This window comes from Neopsephotus bourkii, unplaced genomic scaffold (genome assembly GCF_033783945.1).
Source record: "Neopsephotus bourkii isolate Nb327-2 ecotype Australia unplaced genomic scaffold, CSIRO-AGI_Nbou_v1 NB_991, whole genome shotgun sequence".
Lineage (NCBI taxonomy): Eukaryota > Metazoa > Chordata > Aves > Psittaciformes > Psittacidae > Neopsephotus > Neopsephotus bourkii.
This window is the reverse complement of record NW_026901483.1, coordinates 3,913,353-3,938,383: the sequence shown is the minus strand read 5'-3', so window position 1 is coordinate 3,938,383 and position 25,031 is coordinate 3,913,353. Positions and strand designations below refer to the sequence as shown.

The following is a 25,031-nucleotide window of genomic DNA, read 5'->3' as shown; positions in this document are numbered from 1 at the left end:
TCTCCTGCTGCCTGCTTGCAGGACTGGGGCAGCCCTGCACATCCCAGCCCTGGCTGGAGGTGATGATGGTGTTGGAGAGGGCCAGGATGGAGCCATGCAGGGTCACCTGGGGATGATGCTCTCCATGAAGCATTCATTCCCAAGCCTGTCCTCAACACACCTTCCTCCAGCACTGACTTTTAATAACAAATACATTTATTTCAAGTTAATTCTATTGCCAGAACTGCTCCCAGGAAGGGTGCCTGGGGCTGGTAAGGGGAAGCAAGGGGCAGGGGGAGATGCTGAGCCCTCATTGGGCTGCTGCTGGCTGTGCTGAGCGTGGGGCTGTAGCTTTGAATACAGACTTTATGGCAGGACCATGCCCAGCAGGGTTGACCCGGGCCATAGGGAGCGGGTTCAGCTTGTGCATGGGGTGAGGATGATGATGATGAAGCTGCTCTATTAGAGGCTGTTTATTGCCCTGCCTGTCCCCTCTGTTTCCCCATCCCTGGCGTTGAGCAGAGGCCCTCCAGTGTCTCCCACCATGGTCCTGCACACATGGCCCCATCCCTGCTCTGTGCCAGAGCAGCGGGCACGGGGCTCCCCTTCCCTGCAGCTCCTCTGCAGTGGGCAAGGAAAGCAGGGAGGGAGGTGTCCGAGGGGTCCCATCGCTGCCTCACTCGCAGGGGTCCCCGCTCTGCGCCCGCCGCGCCGCCTCCCTCTCGCTCAGCAGGTACGTGTCGATGAACACAAAGAGCTCATCGGGGTTCACGGGGCGGATGTAGCGCTCCCGGTCCATGCCCCCCTTGTCCAGCAGCACCGCGTTGAAGTGGGAGCGGGTGAGGCGCAGGAACTGCCTGAGGGGTGCAAGGGGAGCCTTAAGGCTGGAGGGGGGTGCATGGAGGGCTGAGCCTGCCCACCCCGTCCAACAACGCTTGTGTTCTCTGCGGGTGTTGGCTCCCATCGCTTCCTCAGGCCTGGGGATGCTGCATCCAGACCTAACGGGGGTGCCCCACACTGCAGCACAAGAGGTTGTAGCTGGGTTGGTTTGTCCACAACCGAGGTAAGGGATGGTCCCCCCTCACCTGAGCTCCTCGATGATGCCAGGGGAGAGCCGGTGCTCCCGGATGCGTCCCACCTCGTGCGGCGGCTGCCCCACCAGCTCCACAGTGGTGATGTGACGTAGGTCCAGCCCGCAGGCAGTTTGCTGTGGATGGGAGGGGTGATGCTGATGGGATGCTGGGGTGGAGGTGGGAAGGGAGGCAGTGGGAAGGGTCTCCTCACCTGCAGCATGGACATCTGCATCTTGTAGTAGCGGTTGGAGGGGTCGGGGGCTGAGATGATGAGGAGACGGCGCTTCTCATGGAACTGGTCCAGCAGGCTGGCGGCCGAGCTCACATCCGTGTTGATCTGCATGGCTGGGGCGAGAGGGGAGGGTTTTACCCCATCGCCCCTTCCCCATCCCTTCACCCTGCCCCACACCTACGTGCACAGATGGGCTGGGAGCCCGTCCACTGCTGTGTGGACTGGCAGACCCGCAGGGAGCTCCCCATGCGCTCGTAGCCCCCCTCGCACTGGTACTCGCAGGTAGCCCCATAGTTGTTGCCGTCGGAGGTGCAGGAGAGGTGCCCGTTCTGCGGGGGCTTCAGCACAGGGCAGCGCCTCACTGCGAAGGGGAAGGCTGGTGAGGGCTGGGAGCGATGGGGCACGGTCCCAGCCATGGGGTGAGGAGCCTGGGGGTGGCTTCACCTTGGACACGGATGCTGAACTTGCAGCTGGCTCTGTTGTAGGCCTGGTCATGGGCCGTGTAACGGATGATGTGCTCTCCTTCAGGGAATTCCGAGCCGGGCTCTGGGCCCCGCAGCATCACCCTGCATCCAGCAGAAGGGTTTCATCCAGATCAGTGGTACCCAGCATGGTCCATAGCCCTACCAGCAATGCTGAGAGCATCTTCACCTCACCTCTTGATGATGCCATCCGCAGAGTCCTTCACACGGGGGGGGTCCCAGTAGACGGTGGCAGTCAGCTTGCCAGGCTCGGCTATGCGCTCCCGGGAATCCGGACAGCGGATCTTGGGAGGCTCCATGTCTGCCCATAGGGAGGAGAGGCAGTTGGGAAGGCTGTGAGAGCTGGGTACCGGTGCTTGGACACCCCAGGGTGCTGCGCTCCAGGATGCGTAGCACAAGCATCCCAGAGCCAGCAAGACCTGCTGTGGAATGCTTCAGTCGTGGACCAATGTGCTCTGTGCTACCCATGCTTTGGGAATAACAGCATCTCTGGGAGCATCACTGATGGGTGCCCAAGGACACGAGATGCAGGAGTTGGCACCTAGCGATGCCTGGGTGGGATGTGGAGGTGATACCTGCCGGCACCCCAGGGATGGAGGTGACCTCTCCTTGCATGCATGGCGCTCTGAGGACAGAGGGGGAGAATTTACCTACACAGACCGGCTCGCTGCCGCTCCAGCGCCCGTCCTCCATGCAGACCCGGCTCCGGTCCCCCTCCAGCTGATACCCGGGCAGGCAGGAGTAGTCACAGCGGGAATCCATCTGCACCCCGGCCGAGCACACGTAGGAGCCGCGCAGCACCGCGGGCAGCACATGGCACCGGATCTCTGCCGTGGGCAAAGCCAACAGGGGAGGGAGGGAGGGAGGGAAGGGGCTCCCGGGCCGTACCCGAGGGCAGGGCTCGCAGTGGGGCTGGGGGGCTCACTCACGTCGGCAGTACGCCATCCCGGACCAGTGGCGGCTGGGCAGGCACTGCACGGCGCTGGGCCCCACCAGCCGGTACCCGCGGGCACAGCTCAGCTCGCAGCGGGTACCCAGGCTGCTGCGGTAGGAGCCGCCGCGGGGAGAGAAGCAGGCGGCATCGCCGCGGTGGATGCTGAGCGGGGCGCACCACTGCGGCACTGCGGGGCAGGAGCCAAGTGAGGGGGGTACCCGGCCCCACGGTGAGCCGGTGTGCCCATGGGGAGCCCCGAGGGATGGGTTGGGGTGGGGGTACCTCGGTGGTAGTCCAGGGCAGGCTCTGGGGGCACGTCCTCTGTGTACACCTCGTTGGTGTGGCTCTCGGAGGGGTAGTAACCAGACCCTGGGGAGGAGGAAAGAGATAAAGGGGCTGCTGTGAGATGGTTTGTGGTTGAAGCAGCACCCAGGTGATGATGGCTCCACGCACCCCCCGGCACTGAAACATCCCAATGAGAGATTCCCATCCCTGTCCTGCTGCTCCTGGGGCTGGCACCAAGGGTTAAGCCTGGCAGACAGTGAGCCCAGTCCCCAGTGACACTGTGTGTGCTGGCACTGGCTGCAGACTAAACAGTGGCAGGAGCCGTGGTTATGGCAGGAAACAGGCGCTGGCACAGAGCGGGCTGGCACCGACCCCTGGCTTTGCGCTGCTGGGAAGTGCTTCCACCCGCTCCGTGGCACCATCCAGCATCCCGAAGGAATACAGCATCCCAAAGGAGCAGAGTTGCCCTCTCATCCCAGCGGAGCCCCTGGCCAAGGCAAGGGATGCTGCAGCCCCCCGCTCCCATCAGGAAATGTGAAGTTCCCGGAAGGGCTGGCCCCACACCACCCATGGACCCATGGATAGCGGGAGGACAGCCTTTTGCCATCCTCTTGTCCCCACATGGGCCAGGGACCAGCAGGCAGGGGCTGAGGGCTTTGTCCTCCCCATCGGCGCCGCGGCAGCCGCGGCATTCCCCAGCTCTGAGCTCACGTTTCCGCTGTGTTTCCGCTGGCCCCCTCCTCGCCATCATCCATCCCATCCCATCCCATCCCATCCCGTCCCACCGCGCTCCCTGCTCCCGATGGGTTGGGAGCGAAGGGAGCCCCGGTAAAGCAGCACCCCTGCTGTGGCTGCAACTCCCCTTCACCCTACTCAGGCTTCAGGAAGGGGATATCCACCGAGCCCATTCCCAGCAGCAGCCCCGGGGAGGAAACTCCATTACAAATCTTTCCGACATGAACTTTATTACGGAGCAATTCCCTGCCGCTTCCCACAAGCTCCATGGAGTTGCCCACTCGTTCCCACAAGCCTTTCATCCCAATGTGCTTCCCACGCTGCCCTGGGGAGCGGGATTGGCATCCATGGATGTCAGTGCCCCCCCCCAAGCAAGGATGCTTCCTGGGGGGCTATCAAGCCCCTCACCAGGGCTCTATGGATGGATCGCACTGTATCCCTGCAGGCAGATGTGCCATTTCACTGTGACATTCCCCTTCTGTTCCTTCTCACCTGGGGACACTGGGTAGGAGCATCCCGAGCCAGCGGTGCTGGCATAACGGCAAGGGGATGGGAATGGGATGGGAGCAGGGAAGGGGGAACCCCCCCAAACAGGACAAAGGCGTTGATCCCTGACCCGGCTGTGGGACCGAGTGCTTGATCCAAGCAAACATCTGCATGCGGTGTCCCGTGGGAGCAGGGGGTCAGCGGGAACGCTGCAGGCGCGATGCAGAGGGATGGTTTTGCTCCTCTCTGGATGCCCCCCAGCACCCGCTCTGCTCCCCCACAGCGCCCCGTACCCCACAGGCACCGCTGCTCTCCCCCTCCCTCCATCCCCCCCGATGGCAGCAGGACCCCCCCGGCTGCATCCCCATGGAGCCCAGCACTCACCTTCATGCCACGTGGATGACACCAGCCTGGCCAGGACAACCAGCAGGACGGGGGCCGCATCCTGCGCCATGCTGGGGGCTGTGCGGGGCTGGGGGCAGGACCACGGCCCTGCTGCCTGCGCTCAGCAAGCCTGCTTCTCCCCTCTGCTGCCCGTCCCCAGCATTCAAAACCCGTGAGTCAGGCCCAAAACGATGGGGTTGTTAAAAATAACAAGTCCCAGGATCTCCCGTTTTCCAACGCACCTCCGGCTTCCCCCTGGCTTTGGAAGGTTGTGGGATCCTTTCCCTTCGCAAGCAGAGCCAGGAGCCTATCTGAACACAGGGGAGAGCCGAGCCTGTGCCAAGCTCCGGGAATGGGGTTCTGGGATGCTAAGGATGAACCCCTGGGATCCAGGACCCTTTGTGCCGGGAGGGAGGGAGAGCCCCGCTGCAGCTGCGGGCTCCGAACGCGGTCCGGAGGCAAACGCTTCCAGCTGGGAGCTGTTTTCCAGCTGAGGTTCGGCCCCGCGGCGCAGAGGTAATGAAGCACGATCCTTAGGACCCGAGTCCATGGGGCTGAATGGGAGGAGGCAGGGGTTTGGGGTCTGGAGCATAGTGATGAGGGCGGGCGAGGGATGAGCCTGGCATGGGCAGGTAGAGCTGGCGTGGAGCGGAGGGAGGGGGGGCTCTGCCTGAATGCACTAATTATGTGGCAGCCAGCAGAGTAATTAACAGCACAGCTGGCCTGGCAGCGGGGGGGGTGGGTAAGAGGCCATGTGTGGGGACACCCCCGGGGAGGGGATGGGGTGCCCGCCCTATGGTGGCTGTGTCATGTGGCTGCCAGACTGGTCCCTGCTCTGCTGAGGGGGACATATGGGATGGAGCGGGGGCCATGGTGGGGCAGGGGTGTATCGACAGTGCTGGGGGTGGGGGCATGGGATACAGGAGGTGACATAGGACAGGCAGGGGGTGGTATAGGGCAGGAGAGCAAGGACTGGGTGGCGTGGGCAAGCAGAGGGTGACACAGGGCACACGGGAGGTGATGCACTGGCGGCGTGTAGCCTGCAGGGGGCGACACATAGAGGCAGCAGCTCCAACGCCTTCGGTCGCGCTCGGCCATTTCCGTGAGCGCTCGGGCTGCTCCGGCAGCGCTCGGGCGGCTCCGGCGCGGAGCGGGGCGGAGCGTGAGCGGCAGCGTTCGGCCCGTGTCGGCCATGGCGTCCCCGTCGCGGCGGCTGCAGACGAAGCCGGTGATCACCTGCCTCAAGAGCGTCCTGCTCACCTACACCTTCGTCTTCTGGGTGAGAGCCTATCCCGGCCCCGCCGCCTGTCGCGCCCGCGCCGCCCTGTCGCGACAGTGGCGAGCAGTGCCCCGTGCCCGCAGGTGTCGGGCATCGTGCTGCTGGCGGTGGGCGTGTGGGGCAGCGTGAGCCTCGCCGTGTACTTCTCGCTGCTGGACGAGAAGGCCACCAACGTCCCCTTCGTGCTGGCGGGCGCCGGCACCGTCGTGGTGCTCCTGGGCACCTTCGGCTGCTTCGCCACCTGCCGCGGCAGCACATGGATGCTCAAGCTGGTGCGTGGATGGAGCCCACCCGCTCCTGACCCCTCCCGGCACGTCCCCGACCTCCCTGCCCCGTCCTTCCCCGTCCCATCCGTCCTTCCCCTCGCAATCCCAACCCCACCCCATCGCAACCCCGTCCTGTCCTACCCCGCCACAGCCCAGTCCCATCCTACCCCATCATACCCCATCGCAACCCTGTCCTGTTGTAGCCCCCCACCACCACATCCCATCCTACCCCATCACAACCCTGTCCCATCCTACCCCACCACAACCCATCCCAATCCCGTTCCATTTTACCCCATCCCAATCCCATTCCATTTTACCCCATCCCAGCCCTGTCCTGTCCTACCCCATCACAACCCTGTCCCGGGCTATCTCATCCCAACCTTGACATATCCTACCCCATCCCAACCCCATCCTGTCCCTAACCCTAGCCCTGTCCCATCTTACCCCATCGCAACCCTGTCCCATCCTACCCCACCACAACCCATCCCATTCTACCCCATCCCGGCCCCGTCCTGTTCTACCCCATCACAACCCCGTCCTTCCCTACCTCATCCAGACCTTGGCATGTCCTACTCCATCCCAACCCCATCCTGTCCTACCCTGTCCTGCCCCATCTTACCCCATCACAACCCTGTCCCATTGTACCCCACCACAACCCCAGCCCCATCCCATCCTACCCCATCCCAGTCCCGTCCCATTCTACCGCATCCCACCCACATCCCATCTTACCCCATCACAACCCTGTCCCACCCTACTGCATCCCATCCCTGACATATCCTACCCCATCCCAGCCCCTTCCCATCGTACCCTATTGCAACCCCGTCCTGTCGCACCCCATCCCATCCCATCCGGCCCGTCCCACCCCGTCCTTTCTGCCTGCAGTATGCCATGCTCCTGTCCCTCATTTTCCTCATTGTCCTGGTGGCCGCTGTCGTGGGGTTTGTCTTCAGGCACGAGGTGAGTCTGGTGCTGGTGTTAACCCAGGTACAGTGATGGCACTGGAGGGACCAGTGGGAGCGGTGCTTGCTTTAGTTAAAATAGGTTTAAACCAGCCTAAAGAGCAGCTTGGTCCCTGTAAGACCATGGAGCATGGAATGGTTTGGGTTAGAAGGGACCTCAAAGCTCCTTCAGCTCCAACCCCTGCCATGGGCAGGGACCCCTTCCACTGGAGCAGGGTGCTCCAAGCCCCTGTGTCCAGCCTGGTCCTGAGGGGCCCATAAAGTCCCCATAGGGGAGAGGCTGTGTGCACGCTGCCCCTCCACCAGAGCAGGCTGAGTAGCCTGGACTTTAATTCCTGGCTTTGGTCTATGTTCTGCGGTAATTTCTGTAATTAACTCATTAAATGAAGGCCTCTGAGGCTTCCTGCACCGCGGAGCAGCCTCTTGGGGGGAGCCGGCACCGCGCACATCCTTGTTATTACACACACACAGCACCCCAGCCTGCCCTTGAATACAGCCTTCACCTGCCTGGGGACAGGGAACGGCTGCTGGCCATGGCCAGACTCATTCCTGCCATCACCAAGAGGTGACTAACATGGGGCCACGGGTCCCCGAGCACGGCAGGGGACGGCAGCACCGCAGAGACCTCTCTTTTGCAGATCAAGACCAACTTTGAGAGTAACCTCAACGTGGCCTTGAAGGACTATAACGTGACTGCAGATCAGCACAGCAAGGCTGTCGACACCATCCAGAGAACCGTGAGTGCTCCACAGTGGTGGTGGGAGAATGGTTCTGCACCGGGGAGGTTTGAGTTTGGGAGATGCTGGGTGAGATGGGGGCAGTTTGTGGGGAGCTAAGGGCATGGGGGTGATGGTGGGATATGGATGACTGTCCTTCCCCCTCCAGCTGCACTGCTGTGGGGTGCAGAACTACTCGGACTGGGGGAGAACTGAATACTTCACCCAGAGAGGCATCCCCCAGAGCTGCTGCAGGAGCCAGGATGACTGCTCAGAGGAGGACCTGAAAGACCTGGGCAAGGCCAAGCTGAAGGTGTTTGTGGATGTAAGTGATGCTCAGCAAATCCCCCTGCGTGCCCTGGAGGTGGGCAGGGCAGGGCTGGGTGGGTGGAGAAGGGCTTCTCCTTCCTGATGAGGCTGGAAAGAACTGCTCCCTGCAGCCCAGGAATTCCCCAAGGGGGGATGTGGGGGTATGGTACAGAGAAATGAGCCCTTCCTTGTGCCTCATGTCCCCTCCGCTCCTCCCTTGGAGCTCAGGGACCAGCCAGACGCAAGTGTTTGTGTGCAGCTGAATAAGAATGTCATGTCCCAGTGAAGTATGGGCACTGCTGACGTCTGCCTGCCCCGGTGCTGCGCAGGCAGCACTGACCTCACCCTGCAGGTGATGCAAGGGATGTGCCTCCGATGAGTCACTGCTTCAAGGCAAGGACCAGGAGCACCTTGCTCAACCCAGTTCCCTTGGGAGCAGCCCAGGGGCAGCCCTCCCCTTGATAACTGGGCTGGGAGCTGCTCACTGATAGGGGAAAGACTTTGACAAGGTCAGGCAGGAGAATGGGAGCTGGTGTGTGCTGTGGTGATAAGCACTGCAGCCACGTGCCTGCTTTCCCTCCTCGGCAGGGGTGTTTCTTCCTGGTCACGTCAGTGATGGAGTCGAAGATGAGCATTGTGGCTGGAATCTCCTTTGGCATTGCGTGCTCCCAGGTAAGCCTGCTTTGCCTGGCACAGGAGGAGCGGAGCGCAGGCACTGCTGTGGCTCTGCAGGTATTTGACTCCTGCACAAAGGCTGGTGTGTGTGCCTGTGTCAGCCAGGGAGGAGCAGCTATCCCGCACGTTCCCCTTGGGTTTAACCTCACTGTAGTGCTGTCCCCAGTCTCTTACACCCCATACTGAAGCACCAGCTCTGTTTCCGTGAGCCCTGTTTGAGACCAGAGCTCCTGCCTCAAACAGCCGGCTTCAGGGAAAACCAGATGGAGCCTGTGCTGGGCAAACCCCCTGCGTTTGCTGTTGGGATCAGATGCGTGCCCTTCCTTTTCTTAGCCACTGACCTTCCTCTTCAGCAGGGGGGTGTTTTGGCATCGCTTCAGCGTGGCTGCATCCCTGTGAGTGCCTGTGGAGGGCACCACTTGTGCCACTTACCCTGTTCTCTGTGTCCTTCTCCCCAAGCCCTCCTTTATCCTGCAGGACACTTCCTGCAGGAGCTGCAGCAGGCTTTATCCCATCAGGAAACAAGGGGCCCCTGGGCCCCTCCTGTAGGCTGAGCACTGGGCACGCTGACGCCGTGATGGGGTTTCCCGAAGTGCTCTGCAGCCTGGGCTCTGGGATGGCCTTGACTTCAGAGGGGCTGGAATTCACCTTTGTTATCCAGCACCTATGGGCTGTGGTATGAGCTTCCAGGTGGAAGTCAACCTGCGCCAGCACAGGGGGAAGGAACCCCACTAGGATATTCCTCCCATAGCAAGCACATTGCTGTGTGTTCCCAGTAAGAGATGGGTTGAACTGGGGGAGAAGTGGGAGCAGCAGCTCCTGGCTGCAGCTTGTGCTTCCAAGTGCTTTTGGATGGAAGTGGGAGAGACCGAGAGCTGGAGCTGCAGCACCGCTGACCACACTGTCCTCCTCAGTGAGCTGTGGGGTCACTGAGACAACATGCAGTGGGGAGCTGCACGCTCCCAGATCCCGAATTATCCCGGCTGATGCCAGGCTTGGGGGTTGTAACCGGTTCCTGGCTTTTATCCCTCTTCCAGCAAGCCTTGCTGAGCCATGAGGCCGGCTGGGACCCATCATGCAAATGTGCCTTTAACTTTGCTTGTGTAGGTCAGACTCCAGCAGGATGTGACCCCAAATGTCTGCACAGGGGCTGGGAGGATGTGTTGTGATAACAAGAGCGTGTCCTTCAGATGCTGATGGGAAAACACCAGCCTTGTCCTTGCCACGAGGAGAGGTGGCTGCTGTTCTCTAGTGGCTGTGTAATTGGCTGTGATGCTCCTGAGATCCATGTAGTCTCCAGAATTACTGTAAAACAGTAGATGCTTCATGAAGCAAAATGTAACAGGATGGCATGAGGAGCATCTCTTGTGGGGAGCTTGTTTGGCTGATACCTGCAGGATGCTCTGCTTGAGCCTCTCAGTTATTCCAAAGCAGGGCACAGCAGCCTCTGTTGTGGTTTGTAAATCCCACTGTCCATGCTTGGATTTTATAATACTGGGGTTCTGGAGCAATATATCAGGCTTTACCCCTCAAAAACCACCATATCCTGGTTGTGGCTACCTCTGATGTGTGTTTTCTCTTTTTCAGTTGGTTGGCATCATTCTTGCCTGCTGCCTGTCCCAGTACATCACCAACAATCAGTACGAGATGGTGTAGGTGGCCTCCAGCACACTGTGGCTGTGGCCAGGTAGGCCTGTCCAGTGATGTAAGTGCAACGGGCAGCCTCTGCATCTCTGACTGCTGCCTGGTCACCCCTGGGGACCCTCAGCATGGTGATGGGTACCACCTGGGGGTGTGGGGATAGAGGGCAAGAGAGTATCTGCTGTCATGTGTGCTGGGCTGCATCCCCACAGCATGAGCTGCAGGGTGAGGGAGGGGATTCAACCCCCTCTGCTGCTCCCTGTGGAAACCCCCTCTGCAGCCCTGATCCAGCTCTGGGGCAACAGCACAAGAGGGACCTGGAGCTGTAGGAGTGAGTGCAGAGGAGGCCATGGAGCTGCTGCGAGGGCTGGAGCAGCTCTGCTCTGGAGCCAGGCTGAGAGAGCTGGGCTGGGGCAGCCTGGAGAAGAGAAGGCTCCTGAAGGGGAGACCTTAGAGCAGCTCCAGTGCCTAAAAGTGCTCAAATGGCAGTGCTCAAGGCCAGGTTGGACACAGGGGCTTGGAGCAAGCTGCTCCAGTGGAAGGGGTCCCTGCCTGTGGCAGGGGTTGGAGCTGGAGGAGCTTTGAGGTCCCTTCAACCCAATCCATTCTATGATTCACCTTAAGCTGTGCATAGCCCAGCCTGCTCTGCTAACGCTGTTCCATGTGTTGCAGGCTCTGCTCTCCATGGCTCTCCACCACCTCCAGTTTTCCTCTGGATGCCGCTTCGGGAATCTTGCTTTGAACTGACTGATCCTCTCCCCTAGCTCCTAGGGACCAGCACAGCAGTGTCCTGGTGCGCTCGGGGACTCATCCTAACACTACTCTGCTGTGCCACCGTGTGGGGTAATCGGTTTAGCTGCGGTGGTTACAGCAAGCATGCTCCTCCGTTGCCTCTGTGCTGTGCCTTGTGGGACTCCTGGTGCTCCTCTCAGTGCCTCCATCGGGAAAGCAACACTTCCCGCATCTCCAGCAGCCCCTCTGGATGCGGCTGCCCTTGAGATGGGGCTGTTGCCTGGCCAAAGCCCTTGGCTCAGCAAGGTCTCTGCTTGATGCCAAGCTCTTCTCTCTCATCCCTGCCCTGGGGTTTATATACTCCTTTATAGTTGTACTCTCTGAGGTACAGGCCATAGTGATTCTTTGTAAGCTGTAGCAAGGTCTGGTGATATAGCTCCTGGTGCCTTTCCTTTGGTAGGTGTCCTTGCACCGAGTCAGCTGTGACTTGATTGTCAGTATTACGTGCTGCTTTCACTCATTTTATGTATTGAGTAGAACTCTCTTGTCCTGACATACAATAAATATTAAGATATTTTACCCTATGAAACCACCTTGGTTTTTCTTTCCATCTCCTGGCACTGGGGAGAGCAGCAAACCCCACTGGGAGGTGATGTGGTTGCCCCAGGCCAACCGGTAAGCTCTGTACCATTGCAGCGCACAACACCAGTGCTCACTGGTGCACTCCTGCTTACCAGTAACTCCTGTAATTGCATTTCTTCATAACAGTGCTTGTGTAACGGTGCCGGAGGAGAAGGCCTGGAGCATCCCAACCCCATGTAAATGTGTGGATCGCTCGGAGCGAGGGGCAGGGCAGAGCTGCTGGAGCTGCCTGTGAGCCCAGCCTCTCCTCTGGGTAAGAGACATGTACTGAAGCATCCGTGTTCGTTTGGTACTGCTCATCTTGGGGCTGTTGTCAGGCAGCTGTGCCTTGCTGGTGCCCTGTGGTGCAGTGAGGGATCCTTGGGGCTGGAGGGTGGAAGTGACACGGCTGTGGCGTGGAGCACAGAGGAAGGGGTGGTTAAGCCATGGGTAGGAGCGGTGGCTCCGTCAGCGCACGCCTGGCTGAGCTGCCCCATGGTGCTGCAGTGACCCAGCACGGGGCAGCCCCGCTGCTGACGGAGGAACCCCAAGGGAACACCCTAAACCCTGGTGTGTGTTGCGTTGAAGCCGGGTGAGTCACTCGGAGCACTGGCAGCGTGCGTCAGAGCATGGAAACCAGATCGGAGAGATCAGCCCACAGTGATTGATGGATGGAGGGAGACGGGAGCGTGTGAGAAGCAGGGCCAGGTGTGGATGAACCCATCCGTGTCAGAGGGAATTGTGCCTGCCTCTGCTGGCAGCTTCCTTCCCAGGGCACACATATGGGGTGATGAGAGCGGCTTGGGGAGCCCAGAGGTTCCAAAGCCATCACTGATGGTCTGTGCTGACTTGGGGAGCACAGAGGCTTGTCCAGCCTGCTGGTCCCTGTGGCCAGAGACAGGCACCCATCAGAGGGTGCAGATCTCACCCAGTTAAATAGTGCTTATGTAGACACCTCACTTTAATTTGCAGAGGCATCAGTGTATCCCAGTGGCACAGGCATGTGCTATGGGGATGCCTTGCTATCCTGGCAAAGGCATTGATGTACCTTGGTGATGGGGCTGGACCCACTGAGCCAGGACACGAGCACAGACTGGTTTCCCGCAGCAGCTGTGTCTGGGTGGGTTTCACATGTCCCTGCTGCATTCAGACCGCCCCTCTCATGGGGATAAATGCCTTGAGGGATGCATCAGGAACACGTCGTATCGCCAGGGCTGTTGGTGTCCCTTGGGATGCCATCTGTGGAGCTCTGCTGCTCTGCTCAGCACAGCTGTGGGCAGGGATGGAGGGAGCTGCCCTTAAAACGTGCTTACATCCCCATGGGAGCCGCAGGGATGCAGGGAGGGCCTGGCAGCACCAGGGACACCATGGCTGGCACCCAGCACAGTGGCACTGAGCAGGGCCTGACCTTTGCTCCCTTTGGCTTTGGCCACCCGGTTCCCCAGGGATACTCCTGCCTCCCCGTTGCCCACATCACTCCTAATGGGACTGGAGCTGTCACTGAGCACATCAGAGCACACTGGAACAGCAGGTTGAGGTGAGCTGAACAACTCCCAGTGCCATCAAGGAGCAAATTAGGGACCTCGACACGTTCCCAATGAGGTGAGCGCTGGCAGTCCTGCTCCTTGAGTTATGGATGCTTGTGACGAGGCAGCTGAGCAATTAGATCACTCCCAGACCCATTAAGCATCCCAGGCTGAGACTAAACGGCTTCCCATTTTCTTTGCAATCGCTCATACAAGACGTTTATTGTTTGCCTCTTGCCGCTCAGTGTGGCCACGACGGGCTTGAGCATGGACCCCACAGCCCTTGGGAGGGGGACCACACATCCCTGCAGCGGGGATGTGTGAACACACGGACCATCCAGCCCCATAGCACAGTGCAGGATGCCAGTGGGCAGGCGGTGTGTGCATGGTGAGGGTGCTGTGGTTGGCAGCACCCAGTCAGGTAATGACCTGCATGGTGGGTACATTGGGATGCATTCGGATGGGTGCGCGGGGGGCATGAGCCTACACCCTGCCCAGCATCCGAGCGATCCACCAGTTGCAGGGCATGATGATGCGGCAGATGACCCTGCCGCCCTGGTAGCAGTAGGGGTAGGGGTAGTAGCCCAGCAGGGGCTCGCAGACCCGCCGGCAGTAGCGGTTGGCGCGGCGGCACTGGGCGCAGCAGTACCCGCGCTCGTCCCACAGCGGGTGGAACTCCAGCCCGTTCTCCGACTGCGGGAGAGCAGTGTCAGCACAGGCAGGGGGATGTGGGAGAGAGGCATCCCGGAGCATGGGCAGGGTATCCCAAGGAGCATGGGCAGGGTATCCCAAGGAGCATGAGCAGAACATCCCAAGGAGCATGGGGAGGACATCCCAAGGAGCATGGGCAGGACATCCCGGAGCATGGGGAGGGCATCCCAAGGAGCACGGGCAGGGCATCCCAAAGAGCACGGGCAGGGCATCCCAAGGAGCATGGGCAGGACATCCCAGGAGCACGGACATGACATCCCAAGGAGAATGGGCAGGAAAGCCAGGAGCATGGGGAGGACATCCCAGAGCATGGGCAGCACACCCCAGGGCATGGGCAGGACATCCCAAGGAGCATGGGGAGGACATCCCAGAGCATGGGCAGGACATCCCAAGGAGCATGGGCAGGACATTGCAAGGGGCATGGACAGAACATCCCAAGGAGTAGAGCCAGGACACCCCAGGACACCCCATGACATCCTGGGACCATGGCCAGGACACCCCAGGGTGTGATTCCCTGCACTCACATAGTCATTGACGGGCAGGTCCTCCTCGGTGAGCTGCCGTGCGCGGCGCTTGGGCCCTGGCTGCGCATCCTTCTCCACCTCATGTTCTGTCCCCCCATCCAACCAGCTCTGGCTGTCCACGAGCAGCTCAGGGTCTTCCTCTTCTGTCCCTTCGAGGTTGGCCAGCTCAGGAGCTGCAGGAAGAGCCCAAATGTTGCTGTCAACAAGCAGGGAGCAGAGGGACAAACGCAGCAGCAGGTATTAATGTGCCAAAATCTGGTGCTAAGGCACAAGAAAAGCCCGCCAGCAAGCTAGCTGCACTCCATTGCCTCCTGCTCTTAGCAAGCCTGGAAGGGCTGTGGGAGGTAATACGGTGAGAGGAAAGGGTAGAGAAGGCATGTCCTGTGTCCCCCCCTGTGCTCATGGGTGGTGGGTACCCATGGGTGGTGTTTGCATTATCATCATGCTGTGGGGAAGAACCTCCTCATGGTGCTGCTGTGGGGGGAACTTGTAGAGCCCCAGCACAGTGATGGGATTTGGGGCAGATTAGGCCCAGCACCACAGTGACATTGATTTCCTTTGCTGAAACTCAACTGCAAATGGGGTCTGATGGTGGGGACTGAGGAGAAAGGGGCCAGCAGCCTCCCTCCCTGTGCAATGGGGATCTCTGATGTCCACTTGCTCCCAGGAGCATCAGTGGCTATGAGCTGAGTGGTACCCATGTGGGATGAGATGCTCCTCGATGGCTGCAGAGCGGAGGGAGGGTGTTTGAAACTAGCTCAGAGTGGGTTAGTGAGTGGGTAATTGCACTGGCACATCTCAGAGGCCACAACCTCTGTGAGGGCTCTGTAGTGAGCAGCTGGAGCTGCAACCCCATTTGTGTGATTTAGATGCAGACATCTGCTTGTGCTCGGGTGTTCCCGCAGTGATGAGCATTGAGGTGTCCCCATTTCCAGCAGCGCTGGCTTCTTTACAGGTACAAAAGGTTCAGGGTTTGGTTTAGTTTTGCCTTGTTATGAGAAAGGGAAGTGGCCACACTGCTAAGCTCCTGTTATTGCACTGGCCATGCTCTCATGGTCATGGTCAACATCATGTTCATGTCTGAGGTGTACAATAACCCCCAAAAATGGGTTCCTGCTGCACTGGGGGACGTGGTGGGTGATGGGGCTGGTCCCAGCGAGGGGGCTCCCATGTGCTTTGGATGGGGGATGTTTCCTTGTACCTGCTATGGGCGTGGGGTGGATCCAGTAGATGGTCACGTTTCTGCAGATGTCAAAGATCTTGGAGCTCTTGAGGAACTCCTTGTTCTGGATGGGCTTTTCCCCGGGCACCCAGACCACGGATTGCTCCAAGTACGTGGTCGTGATTTCTTCTCCCTGCAAGAAGAGCCAGATTTCAGCCCTGCATGGTGAGACCATGCTGGAGAGAGTCCAGCGCAGGGCAACTAAGATGATGAAGGGAGTGGAGCATCTCCCTTACGAGGTAAGACTGAGGGAGCTGGGTCTCTATAGTTTGGAGAAGAGGAGATTGAGGGGTGACCTTATTAGTGTATATAAATATATAAAGGGGGAGTGTCACGAGGATGGAGCCAGGCTCTTCTCAGTGGCAAACAATGAAAGGACAAGGGGTAATGGGTACAAATTGGAGCACAAGAGGTTCCACTTAAACCTGAGAAGAAACTTCTTCTCAGTGAGGGTGACAGAACACTGGAACAGGCTGCCCAGGGAGGTTGTGGAATCTCCTTCTTTGGAGACATTCAAGACCCGCCTGGACACGTTCCTGTGTAACCTTATCTAGGTGTTCCTGCTCCGGCAGGGGGATTGGACTAGATGATCTTTTGAGGTCCCTTCCAATCTCTAACATACTGTGATACTGTGATACTGTGACACCCTGTGCCCCCCTCGGCTTACCCATCCCAGAGAGCAGCTTGGCTTCATCTGCCTGATGGTGCTCACCCGATGCACATGCAACACCCCGCTGCTCCCATCATGAGCCCCATCTCCCCTACCTGCTTTCAGCCACCACCCCTCTGCTCTCCTCTCCCTGTTCATCATGCTTCAGCAGCCTTCTCCTGCGTGGTCCCCACCATCTGGAGGAGCCTTCTGGAGCGCCCCAGCTCATTTCTAACCCAAGATTAAAGCATCTCCCCTCTGCTTTTCTCTTACTATTTAATTTCTCTCTCCTTCTGCTGCTGATTTTGTGATCGAACGCTTTAATTTATTCCTCACAGAACTTCTTTGCACGGCCATAGACTGTAATTTATAGCACATGTCTCTGCCCGTGCATTAGCCCACGGTGTGTTTTGGCAGGCACTTAGGGAGGGAGATGTATAAAGACTATTGAACAGGTCTGTGCTGAGCTATCTGCCGAGGCCACTTGTATGTGGTGGTGGTGGTAGCCCATAGAGCAAGGTGGCAAATGGCATCTCCTTGCTTTCCAGGAGGCGTCTGGAGCTGTATTTCTCTTGTATAGAGCTTTTCCTCATGGTTTTGGGAAGTCTTAGGGAAGAGCCAGCACAACCTAAGCGCTGTGCGATGCTGTGGGGCCAGAGGCTTGGGCAGCATCAGTGGGGCAGGGCCAAGGGGATGCCACCCCTCAGAGCTTGAATCCCTTAGGATTCAGGTTGGAAAACCCCTCTTCCTGGTGCTCCTCACCTTGCTCTGGGTGCAAGTCCTGTCCTGGCTCCCATTCCCTACCATAGGGCAGCATCCTCTGCCTCCTGCAGGGCATGGAGCTGGGTTTCTCTCCCTGTGTGGCTGGATTGGTCGCATCCTGCACTGCAGAGCATCATTAACCTGACCCAGTCTGGATCGGTCTGGAGAGGTGCCACCTGAAGGACGTTTATCTCTCTGGGTTTTACATTGCAGCTCTCAACCCGGGGCAATGTCTGCTGAAGCCTGGGAAATCCTCTCCCTTTTACAGTGGTAGCTGAAGAGATCCATGGGCATCTTATGGCATAATCAAAGAATCAGCATCTGGGAATCTGGGTCAGGATTCAGGGAATCGCTTCTGCCCATGCTTTGATTCAAACACGGGTCCTGCTGGTGCTTCATCTGCAACGGCTTCCCTGGGGGGCTCAGGGTGCTAACACCCTGCATCCCGCAAAGGGGGATGCGGGGGGGCTGTGCCACCATAGGGAGCTTGGGGATGGGGGCAAGTAAGGATGCTTTCAAGGCACTGAGCTGAGGATAGGCTGTCAGAGAGGGGTTAAAGCCATAGAACCATAGAATCCCAGAGCGGTTTGTGTTAAAAGGGAGCTCAAAGGTTATCCAGTTCCAACCCCTGCCATGGGCCGGGACACCTTGCACAAGACCAATGTATGGATTCACACAGGACAGGGAGGCATCCCCAGCCCCGTGCTTCCCACCTCCAGGGCTGCGCTCCCAAATCCCATTCCTTAAAGGCGGCTGCTCTTTTAAATTCATTACTTCTGCCTCATTCTGCTTGAGAGCACGAGGCTCAGCTCTGGGAGAAACCAATCTGATTGACTTCTCAGTGCCTGCTAATCCTGAGCTGCCTTGCGACCTTTTGACTACAACAGGATTATTGTTCTTGATCTGCGGTATTGTGCTGAGAGGTTTCTGCCTGCCGGCAGCCTAATCCTGCCTCTTTCCACTTGTTTTTAGAAGCAATCCTCTGAAACAAGATCGTTTTATGAGCGATCAGAACTCATTATTCCTTTCTTGCAGCATCACTGGAAGGCAGAAGCAGGTGGGAGGGCGGCGGGGATGATGCTGAGCTCCCAGTGCTGGGCACACGAGAGGGGAACACAAGGGTGTCCTGCTTTATGCACCTACCTCAAGCTCTGGGATCTTGGCCTCTGTCGTCTCAGGCAGGACTTTAGTCTGAGTTTTGATGAAGCATTTTTGAAGTCCCACAAAGAAGATGCCGGTTATTCCCTACAGCATCAGAACAAACAGCAGACAAGCAGTCAGGGCAAAGCAGGAGAAGCAATCCTGTTGTATTGAGGGTGCATAGAATCATTGAATGGTTTGGGTTGGAAAGGACCTTAAGGTCATTCAGTTCCACACCCCTGCCACGGGCAGGGACCCCTTCCACTGGAGCAGCTTGCTCCAAGCCCCTGTGTCCAACCTGGCCTTGAGCACTGCCAGGGATGGGGCAACCACAGCTTCTCTGGGCACCCTGTGCCAGCGCCTCAGCACCCTCACAGGGAAGAGCTTCTGCCTTATCTCCAACCTGAACTTCCCAGTTCCAGTTTGAGCCCCTCACCCCTTGTCGCATCACTACAGTCACTGATGAAGAGTCCCTCTGCATCCTTGTAAGTGCACCAGGTTGAGGGTTTAGTTGTGCTTTTCCCATAGATGTTCTTGTGCAAACCCCATTCAGCGGTGGTGCTAAGATGCATGAAGAGGTTCTCCTAAGGGATTTGCACTTTATGGGTTGGCAGAATTGGTCTTTTTACAGATATTTGAAGGCAGACAGCAATAACATTTTCCTTTGCTCCCCTTCTCCTTATAACTCTCAGGAGCTGTGGTTATCATCAATAAAAACGTGCAGAAGAGCATCTGACCGTTATGGGTATATGAACATCCAGCCCCCGGTTCCTGCCAGGCTATTAGCTTAAAGTTTTGCCATATGTCACTGCACAGGATATTTCCCTACACGTTTTAATTAGGTTTCAGAGAGAGCCCTACAACATTGTCATGAGGGTTTAATGCTCTGCAGACAGAAAGATGCACAGGGCTCGGATAGATTGATGGTGATTGCGTTCCTTCGCAAGGGTAAATCCAATAACTGGGGCTTGCTTTTAAAGATGCATCTCATTGGAACTGAACCACTCCACTATTAAATACCAGTGGAAGCTTATGTAGATACACATCTCTTTCCCTTTGAGAGCATCCCCAGGGATGCTGCATGTGGGTATTGCTCTCCCTGACGCAGGGCTGGGGCTTGCTCCAGTGACCTGTGGTGTCCTGAGGGATCCCATTGGTCCTGCTGCATGGTCCCAAGGACAAACCCTGCTGCACTCACGTTTTTGAAGTCATGGATCTCCAGGATCTCCTCGCTGCCGTTCCCGCTGCTGAAGGTCTCTGTCCTGGCCACCGGGTCGATCTCCATCACAATCTTCTTCTTCTCACCGTGGCTGAAGAACGTGTGTTCCATGTCATAAACCTGCGAGGGGCAAAACCACACAGGGGTCGGCTCAGCCTCACCTGAATTCACCCTCTGACCGGTGGGTGAGCAGGATGGTTCTGGGTACCCTCCACCAGGACAGCTCTGAGCCAGGATGGTCACCTGGATAGTGAAAGGAGAAGCAGCTCCCAGGCACCAGGGCTGGGAAGAAGGGTGGGATGAGGCCAGGCTGTGTGGGGAACATGTATGTCAAGCCTGGGAGATGCTCATCTCACACTTGCACCAGGAGCTTGGCCATGGCTCAGCCTTTGCTGGCGCTTTCTGTGGCATGAGCCTGTTTACATCCCAGGCTGGAATGAAGTCCAGAGCCCAAAGGACCTCACTTTGTTGCTCCATCACTGCATCACTGTCTCACTTGATCCATCACTGCATCCCTGTCTCACTTACTCCATCACTGCATCTCCAGCTCCCTTGCTCCATCACTGTATCTCCAGCTCCCTTGCTCCATCACTGTATCCCTGGCTTGCTTGCTCCATCACTGCATCCCTGTCTCACTTACTCCATCACTGCATCTCCAGCTCCCTTGCTCCATCGCTGTATCCCTGGCTTGCTTGCTCCATCACTGCATCCCTGTCTCACTCCATCACTGCATCCCCAGCTCCCTTGCTCCATCACTGCATCCCCATCTCCCTTGCTCCATCACTGCATCCCCATCTCCCTTGCTCCATCACTGCATCCCCATCTCCCTTGCTCCATCACTGCATCCCCATCTCCCTTGCTCCATCACTGCATCCCCATCTCCCTTGCTCCATCACTGCATCCCTATCCCCCTTGCTCCATCACTGCACTTCCCGTTTGTCCTGGAAAAGCTGAGGTAAATCCTCCCTCTGCCTGGAGGAGATGAGGGATTGCCTGAGGATCAAAGCCCTCCTCCAGGGCTGGTGCAGAGCTTTGGGGCGTAGCAGCCGGCTTCCCATTGGTACTCATCCCTGCGGGAGCCCGGGGGAGCCGTGCCGGGGGAGCAGCCCTCTGCTGCTCTCAGGTGCTCCCCGCATGCAGCCAGCCCCGCAGCGCTCCAGTCTCTGCCGATGCCTGGCCCTTAAGGAATGAGCAGATGCTGTTTGAAGCACAGAAGTGATCCCGCTGGCACTGCGCCTCGGGGAGCCTCTCTTCCCAAATCTAATGGTGTGATGAGGAAGGAAAGGGCTTGTGCAGAACCCCTCCAACCCACAGGACAGGGGGATGATGGAGGCATGGGGATGGGGATGCTCTATTCATCCGCTGGCATGGCTGTGGAGCTGGGAAAGGAGCACTCTGAAACCCCAACCCAATCCCCTTTTGGGGTCCCCTGATCCTTGCACATCTCTCCCCATGAAGGGGTTCAGAGCCTCTCAGCAGCGTCTGCAGCAACAGCATCCCCTGTTTTGCAGCCTGGGTGCAGAACTGGCCATGCAAGTGATAACTGCAGGGTACCTTTACCTCTGCTTAAAACTAGAAGAGTGATGAGCGCCTGGGTATCCATGAGCATCTCCTTTTAGTTAGCAGGAGGTTTTTCTAAAGATATATAGCCACAATGGATGTAGTGGCATGGCAGAAAGAGCCTGCAGCCTAAAATGGCTGGAAACCCATTGGTTCTACCTGACAAAATGCACTCAGTGCCATAAATAACTTCCAGGGGTTAGGATCCCGGGTGGTACCTTATCTTCGAGTGCCTCTCCATCTATGAAGAATGACTTTTGCCATTGCAGAGGTCAGGTAACCCATTTGGACTTTGCTGGCTCATGATGCTCAGAGAGCTGTGAGATGTCATAGGGCTAAAGGTGACACTTGCTGTGTTGGATGCTGCCAAGGAGAGGCCACCCCTCAGAGGAGCAGGTCATCTTTAAGGCCTTTTCTCCACTTCTTGGTTTCATGAAGGGAGCTTGGAGGCAGTTTTGCTCTTCAAAGAGCTTGATTCCCCTTGGTTTAGAGCTCTGAGTGTTAGGAACTTCCAGCCTCCTGCATCCTGCCTTTCCCACAGGATTCCTGGCCCAGCTGGAGAAGCCCATGGACACCAACAATGCCAGACACCAGGAGCATCCCATGCAGCTCCACTGCAGGAACACCTTTGCTTCCTTAGGCCTTGTGAAGGGCTTCCAGAAACACCACCAGGCTCCATCCTCCCCTGGTGCTCACCAGTGAGGATGCTGAGGGCTGGAGCTATGAGAGAGAACCTCCCCTCCAGGGGTTAAGAGCTGGCACGCACCCTGCTCTTCGAGGAACAGTGGAGGCTTTATAGCGATCTTGGCAGGAGCCCGCAGGCACATATGGCTTTGATTGCTGCTTCTTTTCTTTTAGGAGGTATTTATTTCTATTTGCTGATAAAAAGACCAAGTTTCCAGCAAGCAGGGCGCTTCCTCTGCCCAGCAGGAGGGCAGCTTGGACAGGATGCTGCGGCTCCAGCATGGGAGGAGCGAAGAGATTCCATGTGGGAAAGGGGTCACTTTGTCTGTGCATGGGGATGCTGGACAGCTGGCAAGACCCTCCGGTGCCAGGGTGCAAAGCGGGGCCTCCTCAATGGGCATGGGCACTCAAAGGAGGATGAGGAGCACCGAGCTGTTGGCGTCAGTGCTAATTCTATGATTCAAGGTTAAGTGATTTGCTTGGGGTACGGGAGGATATAAAAGGCAGGATTGCCAAGACGCTGGGCAGAGATGTATGGGAGACGTGCAGCCCTGCTGCTGCCCCCGACACACTCAGCACTTAGAGCAGCGTCTGTCTGCAGAGCTGGGAATAAAGGAGCCCAATCCAGTTAGCAGGAGCTCCTCCACAGGCTAATCCATCTCAGCGTCCCCTCGCATTGCAGACACATTAAAGTAAGAAATACAATCCATGACAATCCATCACGGCCGCGTCCTGGCTCTCTCTCCTCTTTATGCGGTGGCATAATGACTTTTCCACCAGTTTCTGGCAAGATAATTGAAATGAAATGGAAAATATTTTCTTACTTGTCATGAAATTTGCTGCCGGTGGAATAAGAGTAACTTTAACTCTTCGTGGCATAGCTCCCATCCCCTCTAATTGTCAGAATGCGGTGGCAGAGAGAAATAAACCCCAGCCTGTGTAAAGTAAAAGCTAGTTATGAATAATAAAGACATTTCTAAATGGCTCATGAATGCTTGTGGTCTAAGGAAGTGCATCTTTGTGAAGTCGCCTGGGTTTTGGGGTGTAGTTAACAGTTTCGGTGGGTTGGGGAAGGGGGAAGGCTCTGTCTGGGGAAGCAGCACTCTGTAATGCTGGATCAGGGGGTTTTTACTTACTTTTCTGGGCGCTGGGTTCCGCAGGTATTTGACACCAAAGAATATGAGGATAAGAGAGATGAGCAGCACGCTGAAGAGCAGCCCGCAGAGCTGGTACCTGGAGCAGGTCCTCTTTCGCCTCTTGGATGCTTCTGCCTAAGGAGTGACAAAGAGCGATGTTTGATGCCGGTGACCCAAGCAGGGGCACGCACACACGGGTACCAGACACTGCCAAGCTGCAGGGGGGGCAGAGCAGCAAGGCAAGCCCTGAACTCACATCCAGAAAGCGGCAGTCCTCCGGGCTGTCCCGAGCCGTGCCTCCCATCGTGTCCTCCGTGTGCGAGCCCGCTCCGAGGTGGAGTCACAGCGGCTCCGCGCTGCACATGCAGCAGGGAGGGCCGGGTCCTGACGGTGCAGCAGCTTCCCCCGGCAGCTCCCGCAGCGCTGCCTGCTCGCACGCCATTCCCAAGCCTTTGGGGGGGAGCCTGCAGGGAGCGGTGTCCATCGGCCGGGGGCAGGGCACAGGGCTCTGGGCTGCTCCTGCCCAGCGCTGCTGCCTGTGCGCTGATGGATGGGCAAGGGCTCCTGGGCACACCTGAGCTGCGGGGATGCGGGCACCGATGCTCTCGGGGGCTGCTCCCTTCCAATCCAAACTAGTCTGTGATTCCATGATTCCATGATTCCATGATTATATGATTCCATGATTATATGATTCCATGATTCCATGATTATATGATACTGTGATTCCATGATTATATGATTACATGCTCCAGGGGCACGTCTGCAGCCCAGGAGATGCCACTGGGGTCCCTGCATGGCATGGGGACATGCAATGGCATGATTCCATGATTCCACGATTATATGATTCCATGATTCCATGATTATATGATTCCATGATTCCATGATTATATGGTTCCATGATTCCATGATTATATGATTACATGCTCCAGGGGCACATCTGCAGCCCAGGAGATGCCACTGTGGGGTCCCTGCATGGCATAGGGACATGGCACCAGGGGAACGTGTGTGCATGGCCATGGTTGTGCATGGGTGTGTGCGTGTGCATATGTATATATGATGTGCATACACATACGCATGAGTGTCTACATGCACATATGTATGGGTGCATGCGTGTGCATGTGTATGTATGGGTGTGTACGTGCACATATGTGTGGGTGCATGTGTCTGCATAAGTATGTATGGTGGCATGCACATACGCATGGGTGTGTACATGCACATGTGTATGCATGGCTGTGCATGCACTCACTGCCAGCCCACAGCAATGCAGTATGAAGCCCAAGCTCTCCCCATTGGCTTAGCCAGGAATTTCCTGACTAAGTTTTCTACTTGTCTCGACATTCCAGAGCTCCCATTTGTTGCAGTCGCACCGTTTCTGCATGGAAATGAACCCATCTGAAGGAAGATTCCCAGCAATGGAGTTTCCAGTCTGAACAGGACGAGGCTCCCTGGTGCCGAGGAGCTGGCACGGGCTGCTTTTCCAAGCTGTTCATCTAATATAAACCTGGAGTGCATCATGCACTAATTAAAACTGCACTGCTATAAAAGAAAACCCACATTAGGCTTGGCTCAGGGTGGGGAATGGAGAAATTGCTTTTAGTAGGTCCAGTGCTGGCTTTGCCGGCTCCCCTTCCCTTAAGCCAGTACCACTTGCTCCAGGATGTAAAACACACCAAGGGGGGGTTAGTGTAATATTGGAGAGGCCAATAACAGAAGGGAACCATACCGAGCAGTGAAAGACAGCAGGTTATTTGGAGGAGAAACATCTCTTTTCAATGGACAGTAGCATTCACAGGCAGCCTTTGAGAGCACCCAATCTAAATGCAGCAACCCTGTGCAGACACGGGCTTTGTGTCCTCACTTCCCACCAGAAAGTTCCCCCTGGAAGCCTTTGTTATTCATTAGAAACTGAAGTATTGGGAAGTGCTTTCTTTCCCTGTCAAAAACAGGGTTTCAAAGGAAAACTTTGGAGCAGCTCAGTTGAAAGACAGCTGTGATGACAGGGGAGGATCGCAGCTGTGCCACTAAGCAGGCACAGCCGATCAGCAGAGCAGCCCATCTTCACAATGCCCCCACCGGGGGCACAGGGAACACTGCAAGTACCACTCGTAAA

General features: G+C 57.4%; 3 protein-coding genes across 5 annotated transcripts; 1 reads left to right on the top strand and 2 right to left on the bottom strand.

Moving 5' to 3' along the window:
- Positions 1-616: 616 nt before the first annotated feature.
- SRPX2 (sushi repeat containing protein X-linked 2) lies at positions 617-5,192 on the bottom strand. The gene is made up of 10 exons (XM_061359725.1): positions 4,591-5,192; positions 2,983-3,069; positions 2,696-2,887; positions 2,417-2,593; positions 1,941-2,067; positions 1,729-1,850; positions 1,466-1,645; positions 1,264-1,397; positions 1,065-1,186; positions 617-836 (listed from the first exon to the last, which is right to left on the bottom strand). Exons 1-10 carry the CDS (start codon positions 4,658-4,660, stop codon positions 656-658), a joined length of 1,392 nt encoding a protein of 463 aa, XP_061215709.1. The 5' UTR covers positions 4,661-5,192; the 3' UTR covers positions 617-655.
- Positions 5,193-5,717: 525 nt separating this feature from the next.
- TSPAN6 (tetraspanin 6) lies at positions 5,718-11,756 on the top strand. Of its 2 annotated transcripts, XM_061359696.1 has the most exons (8): positions 5,718-5,869; positions 5,953-6,141; positions 7,018-7,092; positions 7,733-7,831; positions 7,980-8,135; positions 8,708-8,791; positions 10,382-10,481; positions 11,108-11,756. In XM_061359696.1, exons 1-7 carry the CDS (start codon positions 5,783-5,785, stop codon positions 10,448-10,450), a joined length of 759 nt encoding a protein of 252 aa, XP_061215680.1. In that variant the 5' UTR covers positions 5,718-5,782; the 3' UTR covers positions 10,451-10,481; positions 11,108-11,756. The 2 variants fall into 2 exon arrangements, with proteins under 2 accessions (XP_061215680.1, XP_061215681.1); XM_061359697.1 differs by lacking the exon at positions 7,018-7,092.
- Positions 11,757-13,293: 1,537 nt separating this feature from the next.
- Positions 13,294-23,292, bottom strand: TNMD (tenomodulin). Of its 2 annotated transcripts, XM_061359723.1 has the most exons (7): positions 23,178-23,292; positions 22,922-23,056; positions 19,521-19,661; positions 18,326-18,427; positions 15,751-15,904; positions 14,550-14,722; positions 13,294-14,007 (listed from the first exon to the last, which is right to left on the bottom strand). In XM_061359723.1, exons 1-7 carry the CDS (start codon positions 23,223-23,225, stop codon positions 13,798-13,800), a joined length of 963 nt encoding a protein of 320 aa, XP_061215707.1. In that variant the 5' UTR covers positions 23,226-23,292; the 3' UTR covers positions 13,294-13,797. The 2 variants fall into 2 exon arrangements, with proteins under 2 accessions (XP_061215707.1, XP_061215708.1); XM_061359724.1 differs by lacking the exon at positions 18,326-18,427.
- Between the last annotated feature and the right edge of the window lie 1,739 nt (positions 23,293-25,031).